The 16,846-nt window shown below is 50.4% G+C and overlaps 3 protein-coding genes across 4 annotated transcripts; 2 read left to right on the top strand and 1 right to left on the bottom strand.

Moving 5' to 3' along the window:
* The first annotated feature begins 712 nt into the window (after positions 1-712).
* On the top strand, positions 713-1,612 carry Lta (lymphotoxin alpha). Its single transcript, XM_004671883.1, has 3 exons — positions 713-808; positions 891-996; positions 1,212-1,612. The coding sequence occupies exons 1-3, from the start codon at positions 713-715 to the stop codon at positions 1,610-1,612; spliced, it is 603 nt and encodes a 200-aa protein (XP_004671940.1).
* A 1,891-nt stretch (positions 1,613-3,503) lies between these two features.
* Tnf (tumor necrosis factor) lies at positions 3,504-5,584 on the top strand. The gene is made up of 4 exons (XM_004671882.2): positions 3,504-3,689; positions 4,202-4,253; positions 4,415-4,462; positions 4,755-5,584. Exons 1-4 carry the CDS (start codon positions 3,504-3,506, stop codon positions 5,171-5,173), a joined length of 705 nt encoding a protein of 234 aa, XP_004671939.1. The 3' UTR covers positions 5,174-5,584.
* An 8,195-nt stretch (positions 5,585-13,779) lies between these two features.
* Positions 13,780-15,564, bottom strand: Ltb (lymphotoxin beta). 2 transcript variants are annotated; one of them, XM_004671881.2, is made up of 4 exons: positions 15,403-15,564; positions 15,028-15,073; positions 14,746-14,829; positions 13,780-14,216 (listed from the first exon to the last, which is right to left on the bottom strand). In XM_004671881.2, the coding sequence occupies exons 1-4, from the start codon at positions 15,562-15,564 to the stop codon at positions 13,780-13,782; spliced, it is 729 nt and encodes a 242-aa protein (XP_004671938.1). The 2 variants fall into 2 exon arrangements, with proteins under 2 accessions (XP_004671938.1, XP_004671937.1); XM_004671880.2 differs by having other exon boundaries at positions 14,746-15,073.
* Positions 15,565-16,846: the final 1,282 nt, after the last annotated feature.

Raw genomic sequence — 16,846 nt, 5'->3', positions numbered from 1 at the left:
ATCTCCACGAATCGCCTGCCCCTTCTCTGGAACTTCTAGGCCTGACCCTGTTCCCTGGCAGTCCAGACCCACAGTTCCCCTGACCCAACTCCTTTTCCCAGAACTCATCTGCTTGAGCCCCCAGCCTGCGGTTCTCTCCTAGGCCTCAGCCTTTCCTGCCTCCACTGAGACAGAAGCATCTCTTCAGCCCTGGGGGCTTCCCCAGGCCCCAGCCCGACCTAGAACCGCCCGCGCCTGCCACACTGCCACTGCCGCTTCCTTTATAAAGGGACCCAGGCTGCCTGTGCCCAAGGGCCCAGCACAGCAGGTGAGATTCTCCCATCCATCTCCTTGGGCTTCCCCTGGCAATGGGCACCTACCCCTCCTATTGAGCCCCAGTGCCTCCTGTACCCCTGCCTGGCTCCCCAACCTCACTGGGCCTGGCTGGGCCTTAGTGGTTTTGTCCCTGTCGCTTCTACTCCCTCTGTCAGTCACTTTCTCTCTGTCCTTGTCTCCTCTGTGATCCTTTTCTCTTCCCATCTCTTTCTCTTTGTCTACCCCTGCTCACCTCAGGGCTTCCCTGCCTGCAGCTTGTCGCCCTGTCCCTCTCGGGTGGCTGTCTCTAGCAGGCTGGTGGGAGGTCTGTCTTCTGCTGTGTGCCCCGCCCAGCTTACTACGGGGCGCTCACAGAGCACTGTCTCTCTCTCTCTCTTTCTCCGTGCAGATACTCTCCATGACCCCACCGGGACATCTCTACCTCCTGAGGGTGCATGGCACCCCCCTTCTTTTCTTCCTGGGGTTGCTGCTGGCCCTGCCTCCAGGGAAAGAGGTGAGGCAGCAAATGAATGGGGCTGCTGGGGTGACCCAGCCGACCTCCAGCGCTAGAGCTTCTCAACTCTGTTCTCCCCTAGGGACTCCCTGGCCTTCACCTGTCACCCTCAGCTGCCCAGAGGGTCCATCAACATCCACAGAAGCATTTTGCCCATGGCACCCTCAAGCCTGCTGCTCACCTTGTTGGTAAACTCCCACCTCCACGGTCCCTAACTCTCCTCCTACCTGACTGACCAGGGACCCAAGTGGCCATCCCACCCACCCCTAACCTCCCCTAGCCCTATAGACAGACAGCCCACTCCCATCTTCCCCTTAACAACACCCCAGGAACTCAGTGACCTGGTGACTGCTTCCTCAAGTGTGGAGACCTCTTATGCACCTATCCTCATGACCTTTCCTAGGAGACCCCAGCATACCAAAATCACTGAGCTGGAGAGCGAACACAGATCGTGCCTTCCTTCGCCATGGCTTCTCTTTGAACAACAATTCCCTCCTGGTCCCAACCAGTGGCCTTTACTTTGTCTACTCCCAGGTGGTCTTCTCTGGCGAAGGTTGCTCCCCTGCCCCTGTGTACCTGGCCCACGAGGTCCAGCTCTTCTCCTCCCAGTATCCCTCCCACGTGCCTCTCCTCAGCGCCCAGAAGTCAGTGTGCCCGGGGCTACATGGACCGTGGGTGCGCTCCATGTACCAGGGGGCTGTGTTTCTGCTCAGCAAGGGAGACCAGCTGTCCACTCACACGGAAGGTGTCTTCCATCTACACTTTAGCCCCAGTAGTGTATTCTTCGGAGCTTTTGCTCTGTAGAACTTGGAAAAATCCAGAAAGGACAAAGAGATTGGTTTCATGGCCTCACCATTTTGCTCTTTTCTGACCATTTTAAGTCACTCCCCCTCTCCTTTGCCCATCCCCATAGTCTCAAGCCTTCCCCACTAGATCTTTCAAAGAAGGAATTCCAGGCACTCCAGGAGCACACTTCCCAGAGCCACTCCAGAAGCTCATCTGAGGAGCTCAAGCCTGCCCAGAAATTTCCTACACAGAGCTTTTTGTCTGGCTTGTGGTCTCTGCGGGGCCAAGACCTGACCTGGACTAAGAGCACACAATGGGGGAGGGAGACAAGCAGGGAAGGGAGACTATTTATGAAGGGAAAGATTAAATTATTTATTTATGGAGGATGGAAAGAGGGAGCAACAGAAAGGCCCCAGACAAAATGGAGTTAGGTAGCAGCATCTTCCTGGGGCTCACCAGGGAGAGAGAGAAGAGAGTTAGATGACAGACCAAGGGGCACTAGGAACCAACCACGGCTTGATGACACACCCACAAGGAGCCATCTGAACCTTCTATGAAGCCCAAATAAACCTCTTTTCTCTAAAACACTTTCTGTTCATGTCTGTCTGCCTGGGATGGGGACAGGAAGGATTTTCCAAGTCTCACTACAGGAATGGAAAAAGAGACAGAGGCCTCAGGTGGGTCAGGGGCTAAGAAGGCCGAGGGACACATAGTGGCTTCATGGGGGCCAGACAGCCTCGCTGGTGCAGGGACCTGAAGGAAAAGCTATGGAAACCCAGGGAGAGGTCTGGAGTGTTTTGGGTCAGAGGGCTTCTGGGAGATATGACCACAGGTGAAGACTAAGGAATGAGGCTTCCAGAAAGATTCTGAGTAGAAGTGACCACATCAAAGGGTGGGGGGGATGTCCAGGACTGTGAAAGTGGCACAAGGGAATCGTCGGAAGATGTGAATTCCTTATAGGAGTAGCAGAGACTTGGGAGCTGGGGCCGGGTGGGGGTGGGGGGAGAGGACAGCGGACACGAGAGGAAACAGCCCCACGCCCCTACTGTGGAGTGGAGGCTTCATGCAAAACTCAGAGGAAGCCAAGACTGAAAGCAGCAGTGTGAGCAGAGGGTCAGAATGAGAGAAGGCTCGCCTCGTGGGGTCCGTGAATTCCCAGGGCTGGGTTCACTCCCTCTGGGGCTGTCCCAGGCTTGCCCCTGCGGCTCCCAACCAGCCCTTCCAGAGGGCTCATGCACACCCCAAGGTCACGTTATGCGGCGCTCAGTCAGTTACTTCTCCTCCCCACCCCACGGGGTTTCCTCCTCCCGAGGACCCGGCTTTCTGAAGTCCCTCCCCATGTCCCCTGTGAGTCCTGTCTGGAATTGAAGGGAATAAGAAGCGCCCAGGCATGCTCTCCCTACCGGAACCGATAATTAGCACTGGGGAACAGGAAGGAAATGGGGCCCAGCTCTCAGGGTCCCGCACTCGTTGGCCATTGGTCCAAAAACATTGTCTCAGGATCCTGGTGGGGAAGGGGAGGAGATCCCTTGATGCCTGGGTGTCCCCAACTTTCCAAACCCCTGCCCCCGCAACAAAGAAGAAACCGAGACCGAAGGCGCAGGGCCCACGACCGCTTCCTCCAGATGAGCTCATGGGTTTCTCCACCAAGGAAGTTTTCCGCCCGCCGCCCGTTGAATGAGAGCCTTCCCCCCGCCCTCCTGTTGCCCCAAGGGCTATAAAGGCAGCCGTCTGCACACCCGGCCAGCAAACAGCTCCCTCAGCAACATCAGGGCAACCGCCAGGAGCAAGGGAAGCCACCCCAGAGCCCCCGGACCTAACTCCCAGACCGGCGGTCAGGCAGCTGCGCAGGCTCTGTCCCTCCCGTGCACTGGCCCAGAGTTCCAGCTCAGCCTCCGGAAAGGACACCATGAGCACGGAAAGCATGATCCGCGACGTGGAGCTGGCCGAGGAGGCGCTCCCCAAGAAGGCGGGGGGCCCCCAGGGCTCCAGGCACTGCCTGTGCCTCAGCCTCTTCTCCTTCCTGCTCGTAGCAGGAGCCACCACCCTCTTCTGCCTGCTGCACTTTGGGGTGATCGGCCCCCAGAGGGAAGAGGTGAGTGCCTCGGCAATCTTCACTCTCAGCCAGACAGAAATGGGGAGAGAGGACAGGGTGACGGGAAGAGGAGGAAGGAGGGAAGGCAGTAGGAGGTGTGGAGAAAATGGAGAGTGACCCATGGAACATGTGTCAATGAATGAATGGATGAATGAATGATCAAGCAGATGTATATGTATAGAGGTGTGGAGAGAGATGTGGGGTGTGGGCAGAGGGGTGGGGATGAAACAAGTGATAAAGATGGTGAAACACAAAAGATTTAGGAGCTCTGAGAGATAAGGAGAGGGAGGAGGGAAAGGGAGAAAAGGGGAGATGAGAGAGGGTGTCTGCCTGTGGAAGACACTTTATGGAAGTGTTGTTGAACGCCTGGATGGGTGGATATCTGGATGAGTGAAGGGAGAGAAAGCCAGACAAGAGTGGGCAGAGAACCTAAACTGTAGAGGCAGGTGGATGCTTCTCCTCTGGGGTGAGTCCTCAGATGCCAATCTTCACTTTCTCTTCCTACCCAACAGTTTCTGAATGGCCTTCCTCTCGTCAGCCCTTTGGCTCAGACGCTCTCGCTCAGTAAGTGTCTTAAAGCCTCTTTCCTAATTCAGGGATGGAGTGAGGCGGTTGGTCCTGAGATGAAAGCAGTGAGGGGAATTTAGAGCTGGTTTGGGGGAAGTCAAAATGGGTATCTCTGGGAAGTGTAAGGGCCTCATCTTCTCTTTCCCTTTCCTCTGCAGGATCATCTTCTCAAAACACAAGTGACAAGCCTGTAGCCCATGTTGTAGGTAAGAGCTCTAAGCAGGCACCTTGGGGCTAAAGGAGCACCGGGGTCACAGAGGGATAGGACTTGTGGACCAAACTGGGTTGAGAGTAGACTGATCTTCGAGACAGTGCGAGGAGTCAAGCAGAGGCAGAGGAACAAGACCTTCTAAAGAGGAGACTAGACCTTGTGGCAAAGTGGGATGTGGGAAGACATAGGAGACAGGAGCTGGAAGTGGGGTGGGCAGAACATGAGGTTCAGGGTGTGAAGAGTGAATTCACAGGGTCACATTAACTCCTTCACCCTTCCTTCCTCAGCAAACCAACAGGCAGAGGAGCAGCTGGAGTGGCTGAGCCAACGTGCCAATGCACTCCTGGCCAATGGCATGCAGCTCATAGACAACCAGCTGGTGGTGCCATCAGATGGACTATACCTCGTCTACTCGCAAGTCCTCTTCAAGGGTCAAGGCTGCTCCACCTACGTGCTCCTCACCCACACTGTCAGCCGCTTCGCTGCTTCCTACCCAGACAAAGTCAACCTCCTCTCGGCCATCAAGAGCCCTTGCCCCAAGGAGACCTCAGAGGGGACTGAGTCCAAGCCCTGGTATGAGCCTGTCTACCTGGGAGGGGTCTTCCAGCTGGAGAAAGGTGACCGACTCAGTGCCGAGGTCAACCTACCCGACTATCTAGACTTTGCCGAATCCGGGCAGGTCTACTTTGGGGTCATTGCTCTGTGAGAGGGATAGATGTCCACACCCTCTTTGTCTCCCTCTCCCTCACTGTCATCCCTCTGTTACCTGCTCCTTCAGATGTCTTCATCTCCTGATTTAGGAAAGCGATTATGGCTCAGGGCCATACCCTAAGCTTAGAACTCTTAATGACAACACTCAGAAACCTAGAATGTGGGGATATGTGGCTTGGACAGTGAGACATTCACTACCCGGTACTGAGAATTCAAACTGGGGCTTCCAGAACTCACTGGGGCCACAGGTTTTGATTCCTGAATTCAACAAGGGACATCTGGAATGTGGAGGTCATTTCTCAGAGACGACCACCATGTCTTTCTCTCTCAGATGTTTCTAGAAGCTTCCCTGAGATGTGGAACCCAGCCCTCCTCACAGGGCCAACCTCCTCTATTTATGACTGCACTTATGACTACTATTTCTTATTTATTTATTTATTTATTTATTTGCTGATGAATGTATTTATTTGGAAGGTCAGGGTGTCCTGGAGGATCCAGTGTTGGGAACTTTCTTGGGCCATAGGTGTTTTCTGTGAAAATGGATTTGAACTACCAGATGTTCCCATTTGGCCTCCTGGCCTCAGTGCCTCCTTTTGCTTATGTTCAAACAAAATATTTATCTACCAGTTGTCTTAATAATGTTGATTTGGTGACCACAATGTCACTGCATCGCTTAACCTCTGCTCCCTAGGGGAGCTGTGTCTGTAATCGCCCTACTGGTCAGTGGCGAAAAATAAACATTGCTTGGAAAAGAAACTTGGTTTCTTTCTTGGAATTCTGTCTCTAGATGGCTGTGGAAAACCATCCCCTGAAGTCTTCTCTCCAGGGTGCTTAAGGGCTCTGGGTTCAGACTTTGGATTAGGCCCTTGTGCCAGAAAGACCCTAGAGAACAAAGCCCAGCCCAAGTCTCCCTCTCCCCGGAAACTGAAGCCTGAACCTAATTACCTATCCTCCAGGCATGGGAATTTCCCACTCTGGGAATTCCAAATCCTTGTTGGGAAAGTACTGCAGTTCTTTCCGGCTTTTGTGGCCTGAGCAGAGCTGGGGAGGAGCCACATTCTCAGGTACCTGAATCATAGCCAAGGAACTTCAGAGATTCAGGTGTCTGGGTTCCAAATGCAAACTGAGACCTGAAGCATTCAGCCTCATTCACCAAACAGAGATAGGAATGCCCACTATCTACCAGGCACTGGGATGAGAAGACCCAACCTCCACCAGCACCTATCTTAGTGCTTGACAGAGTAGGCTCCTAATGAATTCTGCCTTTCTTCCTTTCTTCAGCCACAAGTTGCCCTATCCTTTCCATCCACTCAATGGATAAAACTGACTATCAGAGGAAAGTAAAAAAAAAAAAAAGAAAGAAAAAGAATAAGGCGTGTGCCATACCATGGGCCCAATCCCTAGAAGCAAAATGAAAAAAAGGGGTAGGGTGCTGGAGAGATTGCTCAATGGTTAAGGCACTTGCCTGCAAAGCCTAATGACCCAAATTCAATTCCCCAGTTACCTACATAAAGCCAGATAGATGCACAAATGGTCACATACATTTGGAATTAGTTTGCAGTGGCTGGAGGCCCTAGCGTGATCATTCTCTCTGTTTCTGTTCTCTCTCTCTCTCTCTCTGCTTGCAAATTTATTGATTTATTTATTTATTTATTTTTGGTTTTTCGAGGTAGAGTCTCGAGACCCTACCTCGAAAATAAAAAAAAAAAAAAAAGAAGGGGCTGAAGAGATGGCTCAGTAATTAAGGTGCTTACCTGCAAAGCCTAGCAACCCAAGTTCAATTCCCCAATACCCACCCCCCAAAGCTAGATGCACAGAGTGGCGCATGAGTCTGGAGTTCATTTGCAATGGCTGGAGGCCCTATCGCACCCATTCTCTCTGCCTTTCTTCTCTTTGCTTCTCTCTGCTTGCAAATAAATAAATAAAAATACAAAAAGAAACCTCACCTTTAAAACAATAAAGAAAGGGGGTTGTAGAGATGGCTCAGTGGTTAAGGCACTTGCCTGAAAAGCCTAACAACCAGGGTTCAATTCCCCAGGACCCACATAAAACCAGATGTACAAAGTGGCAAATGCATCTGGAATTCATTTGCAGTGGCTGGAAGCCCTTGCATACCTATTCTCTCTGTCTCTCTTCTATTTCTCTCTGCTTGCAAATAAATAAACATGTGCATAAAATAAATATAAATATTTGCACTAATGTGCTGGACGTGGTGGCACATGCCTTTAATTCCCAGCATGAAGGAAGCAGAGTTAGAAGGATTACCATGAGTTTGAGGTCACCCTGAAACAACATAGTGAATTCCAGTCTAGCCTGCGATAGAGTGAGATCCTACTTCAAAAAAAAAAATTTTTTTTTAAGAAAGAAAGAAAAGAGAAGAAAGAGAAAAAGAAAAAAAAAAAAAAAAGAAATCAAGCTGGAGCTAACCAGAAGCCCCTTCCCTATTAAGTAGCTGTCAGGATGTTAGAAAGAGCTATGCAGCACACAGACTTTGAGAGGAGAAAAGTCACCTACAATCTTTTGTTTGTTTGTTTTTGTTTGTTTTGTTTTACGAGGTAGAGTCTCACTCTAGTTTAGGCTGACCTGGAATTTACTATGTAGTCTCAGGGTGGCCTTGAACTCATGGCAATCCTCCTACCTCTGCCTCCCGAGTGCTGAGATTAAAGGTGTGTGCCACCACGCCTGGCACCAATGGTCTTTTTGTAAAAATATTTTATTTATTTATTTATTTATTTATTTATTTATTTATTTGAGAGAGAGAGAGAGCGGGCAGTGGGGGAATGGGTACACTAGGGCCCCTATCCACTGCAAACAAACTCCAGACTCATATGTCATCTTTTGTATCTAGCTTACATGGGTACTGGGGAATAGAACCTGGGTCTTTCTTAACCACTAAACCATCACTCTAGCCTGTCATCAACAGTCTTAACCAGCAGTGGACCCTGCAAGCTTTACAACTGATAAGCCAGGTAAAATGTACCAAGTAGTGCAATGGTGGCATGTCCATTTTGGAGAAAATCAATTGGTCTCTGGATTCGAGACCCACTCCACAGGAGGGAATTCATGCCTAGTACTGAAAATCTAGTCAAAAGCCTATGGCAAAGCCAGGTATGGTGGCGCACACCTTTAATCCCAGCACTAAGGAGGCAGAGGTAGGAGGATCGCTGTGAGTTCAAGGCCACCCTGAGGCTACATAGTGAATTCCAGGTCAGCCTAAACTAGAGTGAGAGTCTACCTAGAAAAAAGAAAAAAAAAAGCCTATGGCAGAGGAGGTGATTATCCCTAGGGGGAAACTACTACTGTTGTCTGGCTAAATGGGTATATTATGACTACCAAATTGTCCTCTAAACACTTATGTTTATACACATATATTAATATCAGTCTTACTTTTGGTTAGAGAAGCTTCTCTTTTCAGATGGCAGTGACCCCTGGGATGACTCAAAAATAGCCACAGTGCTGAGAAAAAGTGACAGTGGGGGGCTCAGCACTAAGACATCTCTATCACACCTCCAAGGCTCAGGGACCATTGCAGAAGAGGTGGAGGAAAGAATGTCAGAGCCAGAGGGAAGGAATGCTTACAGTGCTGTCATCCAGACACAAAGTGGCCTTGGTATTTATGACCTTGCAGTGGCTGATGCAACCTACCCAAGACCTGCATAACAGACGAAAGAAAATTATGGCATCGAAATAGGAGAGTAGTTGGAAAGAAGAAGGAATTCAGTGGAGGAGGATTTGGGAGAGGAAAAAGCAAGTGTTGAGAGGGGATTATGATCATGGTATATTGTCTATATTTATGGAAGTTGCCAACAAAAAGTTAAAAAAAAAAAACCCTCGAGCTGGGCATGGTGGCACATGCCTTTAATCCCAGCACTAGGGAGGCAGAGGTAGAAGGATAGCCATGAGTTCAAGGCCACCCTGAAACTACATAGTGAACTCCAGGTCAGTCTGACCTAGAATGAAACCCTACCTGGAAAAACAACAACAACAACAACAACCAAAACCCAACCAACCAAACAAACAAACAGAACAATAAAAAAAATTAAAAAACAGACAAAAATATGTCAATACTCTCCTATTTTTTTTTAATTACTTGCTAAGTATGGTGGTTTACACCTTTAATCTCAACACAGGAAACTGGAGTAGGAGGATCACTGTGAGTTCCAGGTCAGCCTAGGACTATAGAATGGGTTCCAGGTCAGCTGGGGTTATAAAACAAAACAAAGCTGGGCGTGTTGGCGCAGCACTCGGGAAGTAGAAATAGGAGGATTACCATGAGTTCAAGGCCACCCTGAGACTACATAGTGAATTCCAAGTCTGCCTGAGCTAGAGTGAGACCCTACCACGAAAACAAAAAACAAAGGTCGAAAGATGGCTCAGTGGTTAAGATGTATGCCTGCAAAGCCTAAGGACCTGGACTCCATTCCAAGTACCTATGTAAAGCCAAATGCAGAAGGTGGCTGGCTTATGCATCTGGAGTTCGTTTGCAGTGGCTAGAGGCCCTGGCATGCCCATTTTCTGTATCTGCCTCTCTCTAATACATAAATTTAAAAATTAAAAAAATAAGCCAGGCATGGTGGCACATGCCTTTAATCCCAGCACTCAGGAGGCAGAGGTAGGAGGATTGCCATGAGTTCAAGGCCACCCTGAGACTCCATAGTGAATTCCAGGTCAGCCTGTCTAGAGTGAAACCCTACCTTGAAAAAGCAAACAAACAAAAAAATTAAAAAAATAGTAAAAGGGCTGGAGAGATTTGCTTAGTGGTTAGTGTTTGCCTGTGAAGCCTAAGGACCAAGGGTTGACTCTCCAGAACCCATGTAAGCCAGACACACAAGGTGACACATGCGCACCAAGTGGCACATGTGTCTGGAATTTGATGGCAGTGGCTAGAGGCCCTGGTGCTTCAAGTCTCTCTCTCTCTCACTCTCATTAAAAAAAGCAACAAAAAGACAACTCAAGGGGCTAGAAAGATAGCTTAGTGGTTAAGGTGCTTGCCTGCAAAGCCAAAGGATCCAGGTTTGATTCCCCAGGACTCATGTAAGCCAAATGCACAAGGTGGGGCATGTGTCTGGAGTTCATTTTCAGAGGCTGGAGCCCCTAGTATGCCCATTTTCTTTGTCACTATCTGGCTCTTTCTTTCTCTTAAATAAATAAATAAACAAATAAATGGTTTTTTTCCCATTTAAAATGCATATTTTATTGAAGTTAAAAAATTTGTAGCCAGCCAAAGGATAGACAATGTTATAATCTATAGTCTGACTCTATCAGATCTCACTCTCTGTGCCTCACTAAAACATAACCAAGGATTATTCTTTATCCAATTTTAAGTACTCTGGTTAAACCATTACTTGAAATCCTTTGATCAAGTTAATCTCTTAGCTCTTTTTTTTTCTTTCCTTTTTATTATTTATTATTTTTAATTTTTATTAACATTTTCCATGATTATAAAAAAATATCCATGGCAATTCCCTCCCCCCACACACTTTCCCCTTTGAAATTCCATTCTCCATCATATTACCTCCCCATCTCAATAATTGTACTTAAAATATACAATATCAACCTATTAAGTACCCTCCTCCCTTCCTTTTTCTTCCCTTTATATCTCCTTTTTAACTTACTGGCCTCTGCTACTAAGTATTTTCATTCTCAAGCAGAAGCCCAATCATCTGTAGCTAGGAAATAAATATTTTTAAACTCAGCAGTTCTTGTTTGAAGCACAACAAAGATTTTTGTTTGTTTCTTTGAAACAGGGTATTATGTTGCTTAGGCTGGCTTCAAATGCACTATATTACTGAGGCTGAACTTGAACTCTATTTTTATTTTTTATTTTTTATTTTTTTTTGAGGTAGGGTCTCACTCTAGCCTAGGCTGACCTGGAATTCATTATGTAGTCTCAAGGTGGCCTCGAAATCATGGCGATCATCCTACCTCTGCCTCCCTGGTATTAAAGGCATGTGTCACCATGCCAGGCTGAACCCTTTTTTGTGTGTTTGTGTGTAATGTGGTGTGCATGAGTGCGTGGTATATGGTATATGTATGTACATGTTCCATGCTGCACCTCATGCACTCACCTTATCGGGATGCACTTGACTGTGGTGACCAGGATGAAACATCAGGTTCCCACTGCATCTCTTCCACCTGTTCTTATTTGAGCCAGAGTCTCTTACTGATCTCAGCTTGCTGCTTTTTCTTGAGCTCTCTACTCCCTACAGAACTGAGGTTACTGCTGAACAGAGCCGCACCTATCTGCTTACATGGGTATTGGGGAGCTCACGCCTCCTCAGGCTTGCACAGGAAGCTCTTAACCACTGAGCCCACTCTCAAGCCCTGACCTTGAACTCTTTTTAAAAATAACATTTTTATTTATTTATTTGAGAGAGGGAGAGAGAGAGAGAGAGGGAGGGAGAGAGGGAATGGGCATACCAGAGCTTCCAGCCACTGCAAACTCCAGATGTGCATGCTGCCTTGTGCATCTGGCTTACGTGGGTCCTGGGGAATCAAACCTAGGTCCTTTGACTTTGCAGGCAAGTGCCTTAACTGCTAAGCCATCTTTCCAGGCCCCTGACCTTGAACTCTTGATCCTCCTGCCTTCACCTCTCAAATGCTGGAATCAGGCATGCACTACCACCCCTGGATAAGACATTATTCAGAACCATGGTGACTGGTACAACCAACTGCCTCATGGTCTTGCAGTGAGAGAGAGGCTGGACTCAACTCCAAACACAGCAAGGGCAGTGGGGTTTGACGGGGCAGCGGTCATGCCATGGCAAATGACTAAGAAAGAAGAATCAGGGGTAGGAGACTCTGTCTAAACACATCTGACAGACACTTGTCGACACAGGCCAAGGTGTTCAGACATCACCTGGGGGTGTGGCAGAGAGAAATCCAACCAGATCCTAAGGGCAATCAAATATGGAGATCAAATAGCGAGACGGAACTAAACAAGCGTAGCAGGGATCTTCACAAAAGTGGATTTTACAAGGAAAGATACAAATAGGCATAGGAGACTCAGAAGTCTGAAAAGTCTAGATAACAGTCTACCCCACAGGAATGCTCTTGTGCACACACAGAAGTGGAGTCAGAATTGGGGTCCAAGAGAGCAGCCCCCCTGGGAATCATAAGTTGGGCTTTCCTTCAACGTGGTTACCAGGGACGGGCAAAGCAACTGTGCAGATGTAGGGTGACCCACTGGGGTTACCTAGATAGGGCCTTGGGCCCCCCCTTCCTCCTGCAGGCTGGGCCTGAAAGCTGGTCACAGTGTGGAGGGCGGGAGGAGGAGGACAGTTTGTTACTCATTGTGGACACTCTCAACACTTACTCACTTTGGGGAAGGAGAACCTAAAGTGTGAACAAGGGGTGAGGGTTTTCCATTCTTCAAGGGGACCCCATAGCATCAGTTTCTCCACCTCCTTCTCCCCTAACTCTCCCCTGCGTCCTGGGGCGGTGCCCCTCCCTTCCCTTTGCTTCCACAGCCCCCTTCCCTTGTGTGCCTGGTGAGCTTCTTTGGAGAATAGCTGGCCGGCGGTCAAGCACCGTGGAGCTGCTAGGTCCCCAGGGCTCGGTTCTTCAGCCGTTCTAGTTTTTCTCCAATGGTATCGACTTTCCCCAGACGTGACCCTTTTCACAGCGGGCAGGACCAAGGAGCAAAGTGAAGGGGATTGGTGTTCCTGAGAAGTCAGTGTGCTTAGGGAAACTTCAGTGTTGGGGGAGGGCCCTTCCTTCTTATTCTTCAGTTGGACTCTTCTAGTCCTGGGGCCGGGCATTCAGTGCCAGGGATGAGTGCAGCAGGTGGACCATCTTTCTCCTTTTCTTTTTTTTTTTCTTTTCTTTTCTTCCTTCCTTCCTTTCTAAGAGATGCAAATTTTTATATATGCTTTCTGCTCTTTTAAATTATTTTTATTTATTTGACAGAGAAAGAGGGAAAGAGAGAGAATGGGTAGGCCAGGGCCTCCAGCCACTGCAAACAAACTCCAGACGCGAGCGCCCTGTTGTGCATCTGGCTAACGTGGGTCCTGGGGAATTAAACCTGGGTCCTTTGGCTTTGCAGGCAAACGTCTTAACAGCTAAGTCATCCCTCCAGCCTGTTTTTGAGACAGGGTCTCATGTATACTAGACTAGTGTCAAATTCACTGTGTAACCAAGGATGACCTTAAACTTCTTTTTATTTTTCAAGGCAGGTTCTCACTGTAGTCCAGGCCACCTTCTGATCCTCCTGCCTCCACTTTCTGCTGGAAATACAAGTGTGCATCACCACACCTGGGTTATGAGGTGCTGGGGATGCAGCCCAAAGGTTCTTGTATGTTCGGCAGGCACGCTAACCACTGAGTGACACTCCCATGGGCTCGCCTTTCTTGACAGCAAAGGCCACAGGAACTGTTAAGGTTTTTGCGCAACCAGAAAAGCACAGGGATGGCTGACCACACCTCTAACTTCATAGTCTTTTATTTCCGTAAGACTCAACAGCAGTTTCCATGCAGTAACCCTACCTTTCCCCCCACTGCTATGGATTCCCAAGCGCCTGGGTCCCCAACATCCATCAGGCCGAGTCACCCACTCGCACCACGCACGCACGCAGTCTTTGTCCTCTAGAGTAAGCTGGCCTGGTCACCCCACCATCACCGCCCCGAAGAAGGTCTTCCCTCGGCGGCAGTCCACCAAGTCAGGGTGACTGACGTTGACGTGCAACCTCTCTCCTCTCCGGAGCTGCACCAGGCCACCGAAGCCCACGCTCGTGTACCAGAGCCGCCCGTGGCCGGCCCGGTCCAGCAGCGGGGTGACCGTCTCGGCGCCCTCGAGCAGCAGCTGCGCGGAGCCCGGCCCGTAGGCGCCGCCCGCGCGGTACAGCGAGCTGCGCAGCGTGACGGAGCGGCCCCGGCCGGCAGGGGGCGCGCGGCCCCGGTACCCGACGTGGCAGTACAGGTAGTAGAGGCCGTCGCGGGGCAGCGCCAGCCCCGCGGCCTCGGAGAACCGCGCGCCGCTCCGCAGGAACGCCTCCTCTTCCTGCGCCTCCCAGCCGAGCCCGAGCCCCTGCATGCGAGCGCCTGCGGAGAAAGGTGCGCGTGGGGCTCGCGGGCCCTGGGGGAGGGAGGATGGTGGTCCCTGGCCCGGAGAGGGGGTGGGTAACGATGCTCTCCTCCGGGAGGATGCGGTAAGAGGCATCACCATGAGTTCGAGGCCAGCCTGGGCTAGAGCAAAAAAACCTTACCTCGAAAAACAAAACAAAACAACAACAAAAACTGATGCTACATCTTGGAAAATGATAATAAAAATTAAAAAAATAAAATAAAAAATGATGCTACGCTCTGGAATCAGTACCATTTGGGAGCTGGGGTAGGGCGATCCAGTCCGTTTTTTTTTTTTTTTGTCTTGTTTTTTTCTTTGTTTTGCTTTTGCTTGTTCCTGCAGGGAAGAAGCTAGATTGGGAAGGTGGGCTCTTTAGGGGAGAAGGGTGGTGGAAGGGATGGTAAACCCGTACTGTCATAGCAGAGACACGAATCCGACATGACAGAGCAGAAATAGCTGGTACTGTCATGCTGTTGAAACACTTGTTCGGGGCCTGGAGAGCCTTACCTATGAGGTGGGCAGCAGGGAGTGGGAGCGTGGGGCTGACATGTGTTTCAGGCTCCTCCTCCTCCTCTGGCAGCTGTTGAAACCGTGGAACTGGTGAAGAATCTATGGTTGGGGGCAGGGTGGCCACCCCCACATATGAAGGCTGGGAGGACTGAGCAGCAGGGCTTGGGGCTGGGGAATCTGGACTGTTGGAGGAAGGGGCTGTCCGGGGACCTGGATGGGAGTCAGGAGTCCCTGAGAGGCTGGTGGGCGAAGGCAGGAGGCAAGATGGTCTTCTCTCTTCCAGTCCTAGCTGGGCCTGTGCTCCGTGGCCAGTGGTCTCTGTTACCTGTTTGGATGGGGTCACAATGCCTAGAATTCAAATTCTAATGAATTCCACCAACTCACCCCTCCCACCATGGACCAGGTCCCAGGCATGGAGAGCAAGGGAAGGCATATGCGCTTGGGCCAAGAAACCTGGACAGAAGTCAGACAGACATTCAGGAAGGGGCTTGGAGACATCAGGACCACTGCAACATGAGAAAAGAGAGAGAGCAGAGACATTTCCTCCAGGGACAGCCAGCTGCTGAGCCAGGCAGGCAAAGAGCCCAAGCCCGGCCAGAGGTCAGTGAGCATCCACACCATGCAACCCTCAGCGGGCCTGTTGCAGCCACTCACCCGTCCTCCCTGCTCCTGGGGCACCAAGGCCAGCACAGCCAGGACAGTGATAGGCACTGTCAATAGCAGGGTCACCAGTGAAGTGACTCCTGCCACCACCAACAGGAGGCAGCCCCTCCCCTGGGGCCTCCCACCCAGGTCCTGCAGCCCCGGTGTCCCCATCAGACTCTGAACCAGGGCCAGGGCAGGGGCTTTCATACCTCAGGGGTGGGGCCACCCCCTCCCAATAGAACCACACACCTGCCTGGGACTTTCCGAACACCCCTGCTCCCCTCACCCAGCTTCCTGTTTACCCAGAGCTGGGGTGAGGCAGCTGGATGCTTGGGTTCTCTAAACTGGGGAAGGAGAAAGAGTAGAGCTGGATGGGTGTTTAGCAGGGAGGAGACTGAGGTCCAGGGAAGATAGCTTGCAGAAACACAGGCATCAAGGCAGAAATGACCATGCCAGACTCCGGGTCTCCAGTATGGCTGCATTCTTCCACAGAGGTGGGTGCTAGAGGGAACACTGCCAACACCTCCCTGGGGACAAGGGCTGGGAGTTCTAGGGGCTGGAGGTCTGTGTCCCTGAGAAGAGTCTTTCCCCACACCGGGCTGCCCTCTTCCCATCTGGTGCTGGGGGCAAAGGCAGAATTGAGCCAGTCCACAGGGATGGCAGCTGCATGCAGGGCGCCTCTGTCCTGTCCTGCGGCTGACTCACTGCTGACTGGCTAAGGAAGCAGAGAAGTTGGGTCTGGCCTCCCTTGCTACACCTAACAGGCAAGACAACGTGAAGGTGCTTCCCCACCCAAAAGAGCTTCAGTCTAGAATGAGCCTCAGCCCAGAGGTGTTCACTGGGTGGGTAAATGAATGGAAGGACGAATGGATGAGTAAGCAAAGCAAAGCAGTGGGGAGAGTTCAAAGAAGACTAGGTCCAAGGAAGCCAGACGAGGTCTCAGGTTCTCTCCCCTTCTGGATGGAGAGCACATGTGTTGGGTAATAACACTTAACAATAAAAATGACAATATAGAACTGGCTTAGTGGTTAAGGCGCTTGTCTGCAAAGCCTAAGGACCCAGGTTCAACTCCCAGAACCCACTTAAACCAGATGCACAAAGGGATGCATGCACACAGATTGCACATGTGCACAAGGTAATGCACACTTCTGGCGTTCCTTTGCAGTTTGCAGTGGCTAAGGCCCTGGAGCACCAATTCTCTCTTTTTTTAGGGGGTGGGATTTGAGGTAGGGTCTTGCTCTAACCCAGACTGAGCTGGGATTCACTACAAAGACTCTGGGTGGCCTCAAACTCACGGCGATCCTCCTACCTCTGCTTCCCAAGTGCTGGGATTAAAAGTGTGTGCCACCACACCCAGCTTCCCAACTCTCTGTTTCTTTCTCACTCTCTCGGTCTCTCTCATAAATAATAAAAATTAAAATTAAAAAAATAATAATATATGCCGGGCATGGTG

Source organism: Jaculus jaculus, chromosome 8, assembly GCF_020740685.1.
Source record: "Jaculus jaculus isolate mJacJac1 chromosome 8, mJacJac1.mat.Y.cur, whole genome shotgun sequence".
NCBI lineage: Eukaryota > Metazoa > Chordata > Mammalia > Rodentia > Dipodidae > Jaculus > Jaculus jaculus.
Note: the sequence above shows the minus strand (reverse complement) of the source record. Positions and strands in the feature narration are given on the sequence as shown.

Coding starts and splice junctions, on each gene's coding strand:
- Ltb (XM_004671880.2), bottom strand. CDS start 15,564: ATGGGGACACCGGGGCTGCAGGACCTGGGTGGGAGGCCCCAGGGGAGG. Junction 15,074..15,402: donor CCCAGGAGCAGGGAGGACGG/GTGAGTGGCTGC, acceptor CCATCCAAACAG/GTAACAGAGACCACTGGCCA. Junction 14,217..14,745: donor CCCTGCTGCCCACCTCATAG/GTAAGGCTCTCC, acceptor CTTTCTCCGCAG/GCGCTCGCATGCAGGGGCTC.
- Tnf (XM_004671882.2), top strand. CDS start 3,504: ATGAGCACGGAAAGCATGATCCGCGACGTGGAGCTGGCCGAGGAGGCG. Junction 3,690..4,201: donor TCGGCCCCCAGAGGGAAGAG/GTGAGTGCCTCG, acceptor CCTACCCAACAG/TTTCTGAATGGCCTTCCTCT. Junction 4,254..4,414: donor GGCTCAGACGCTCTCGCTCA/GTAAGTGTCTTA, acceptor TTTCCTCTGCAG/GATCATCTTCTCAAAACACA.
- Lta (XM_004671883.1), top strand. CDS start 713: ATGACCCCACCGGGACATCTCTACCTCCTGAGGGTGCATGGCACCCCC. Junction 809..890: donor CCCTGCCTCCAGGGAAAGAG/GTGAGGCAGCAA, acceptor GTTCTCCCCTAG/GGACTCCCTGGCCTTCACCT. Junction 997..1,211: donor GCCTGCTGCTCACCTTGTTG/GTAAACTCCCAC, acceptor GACCTTTCCTAG/GAGACCCCAGCATACCAAAA.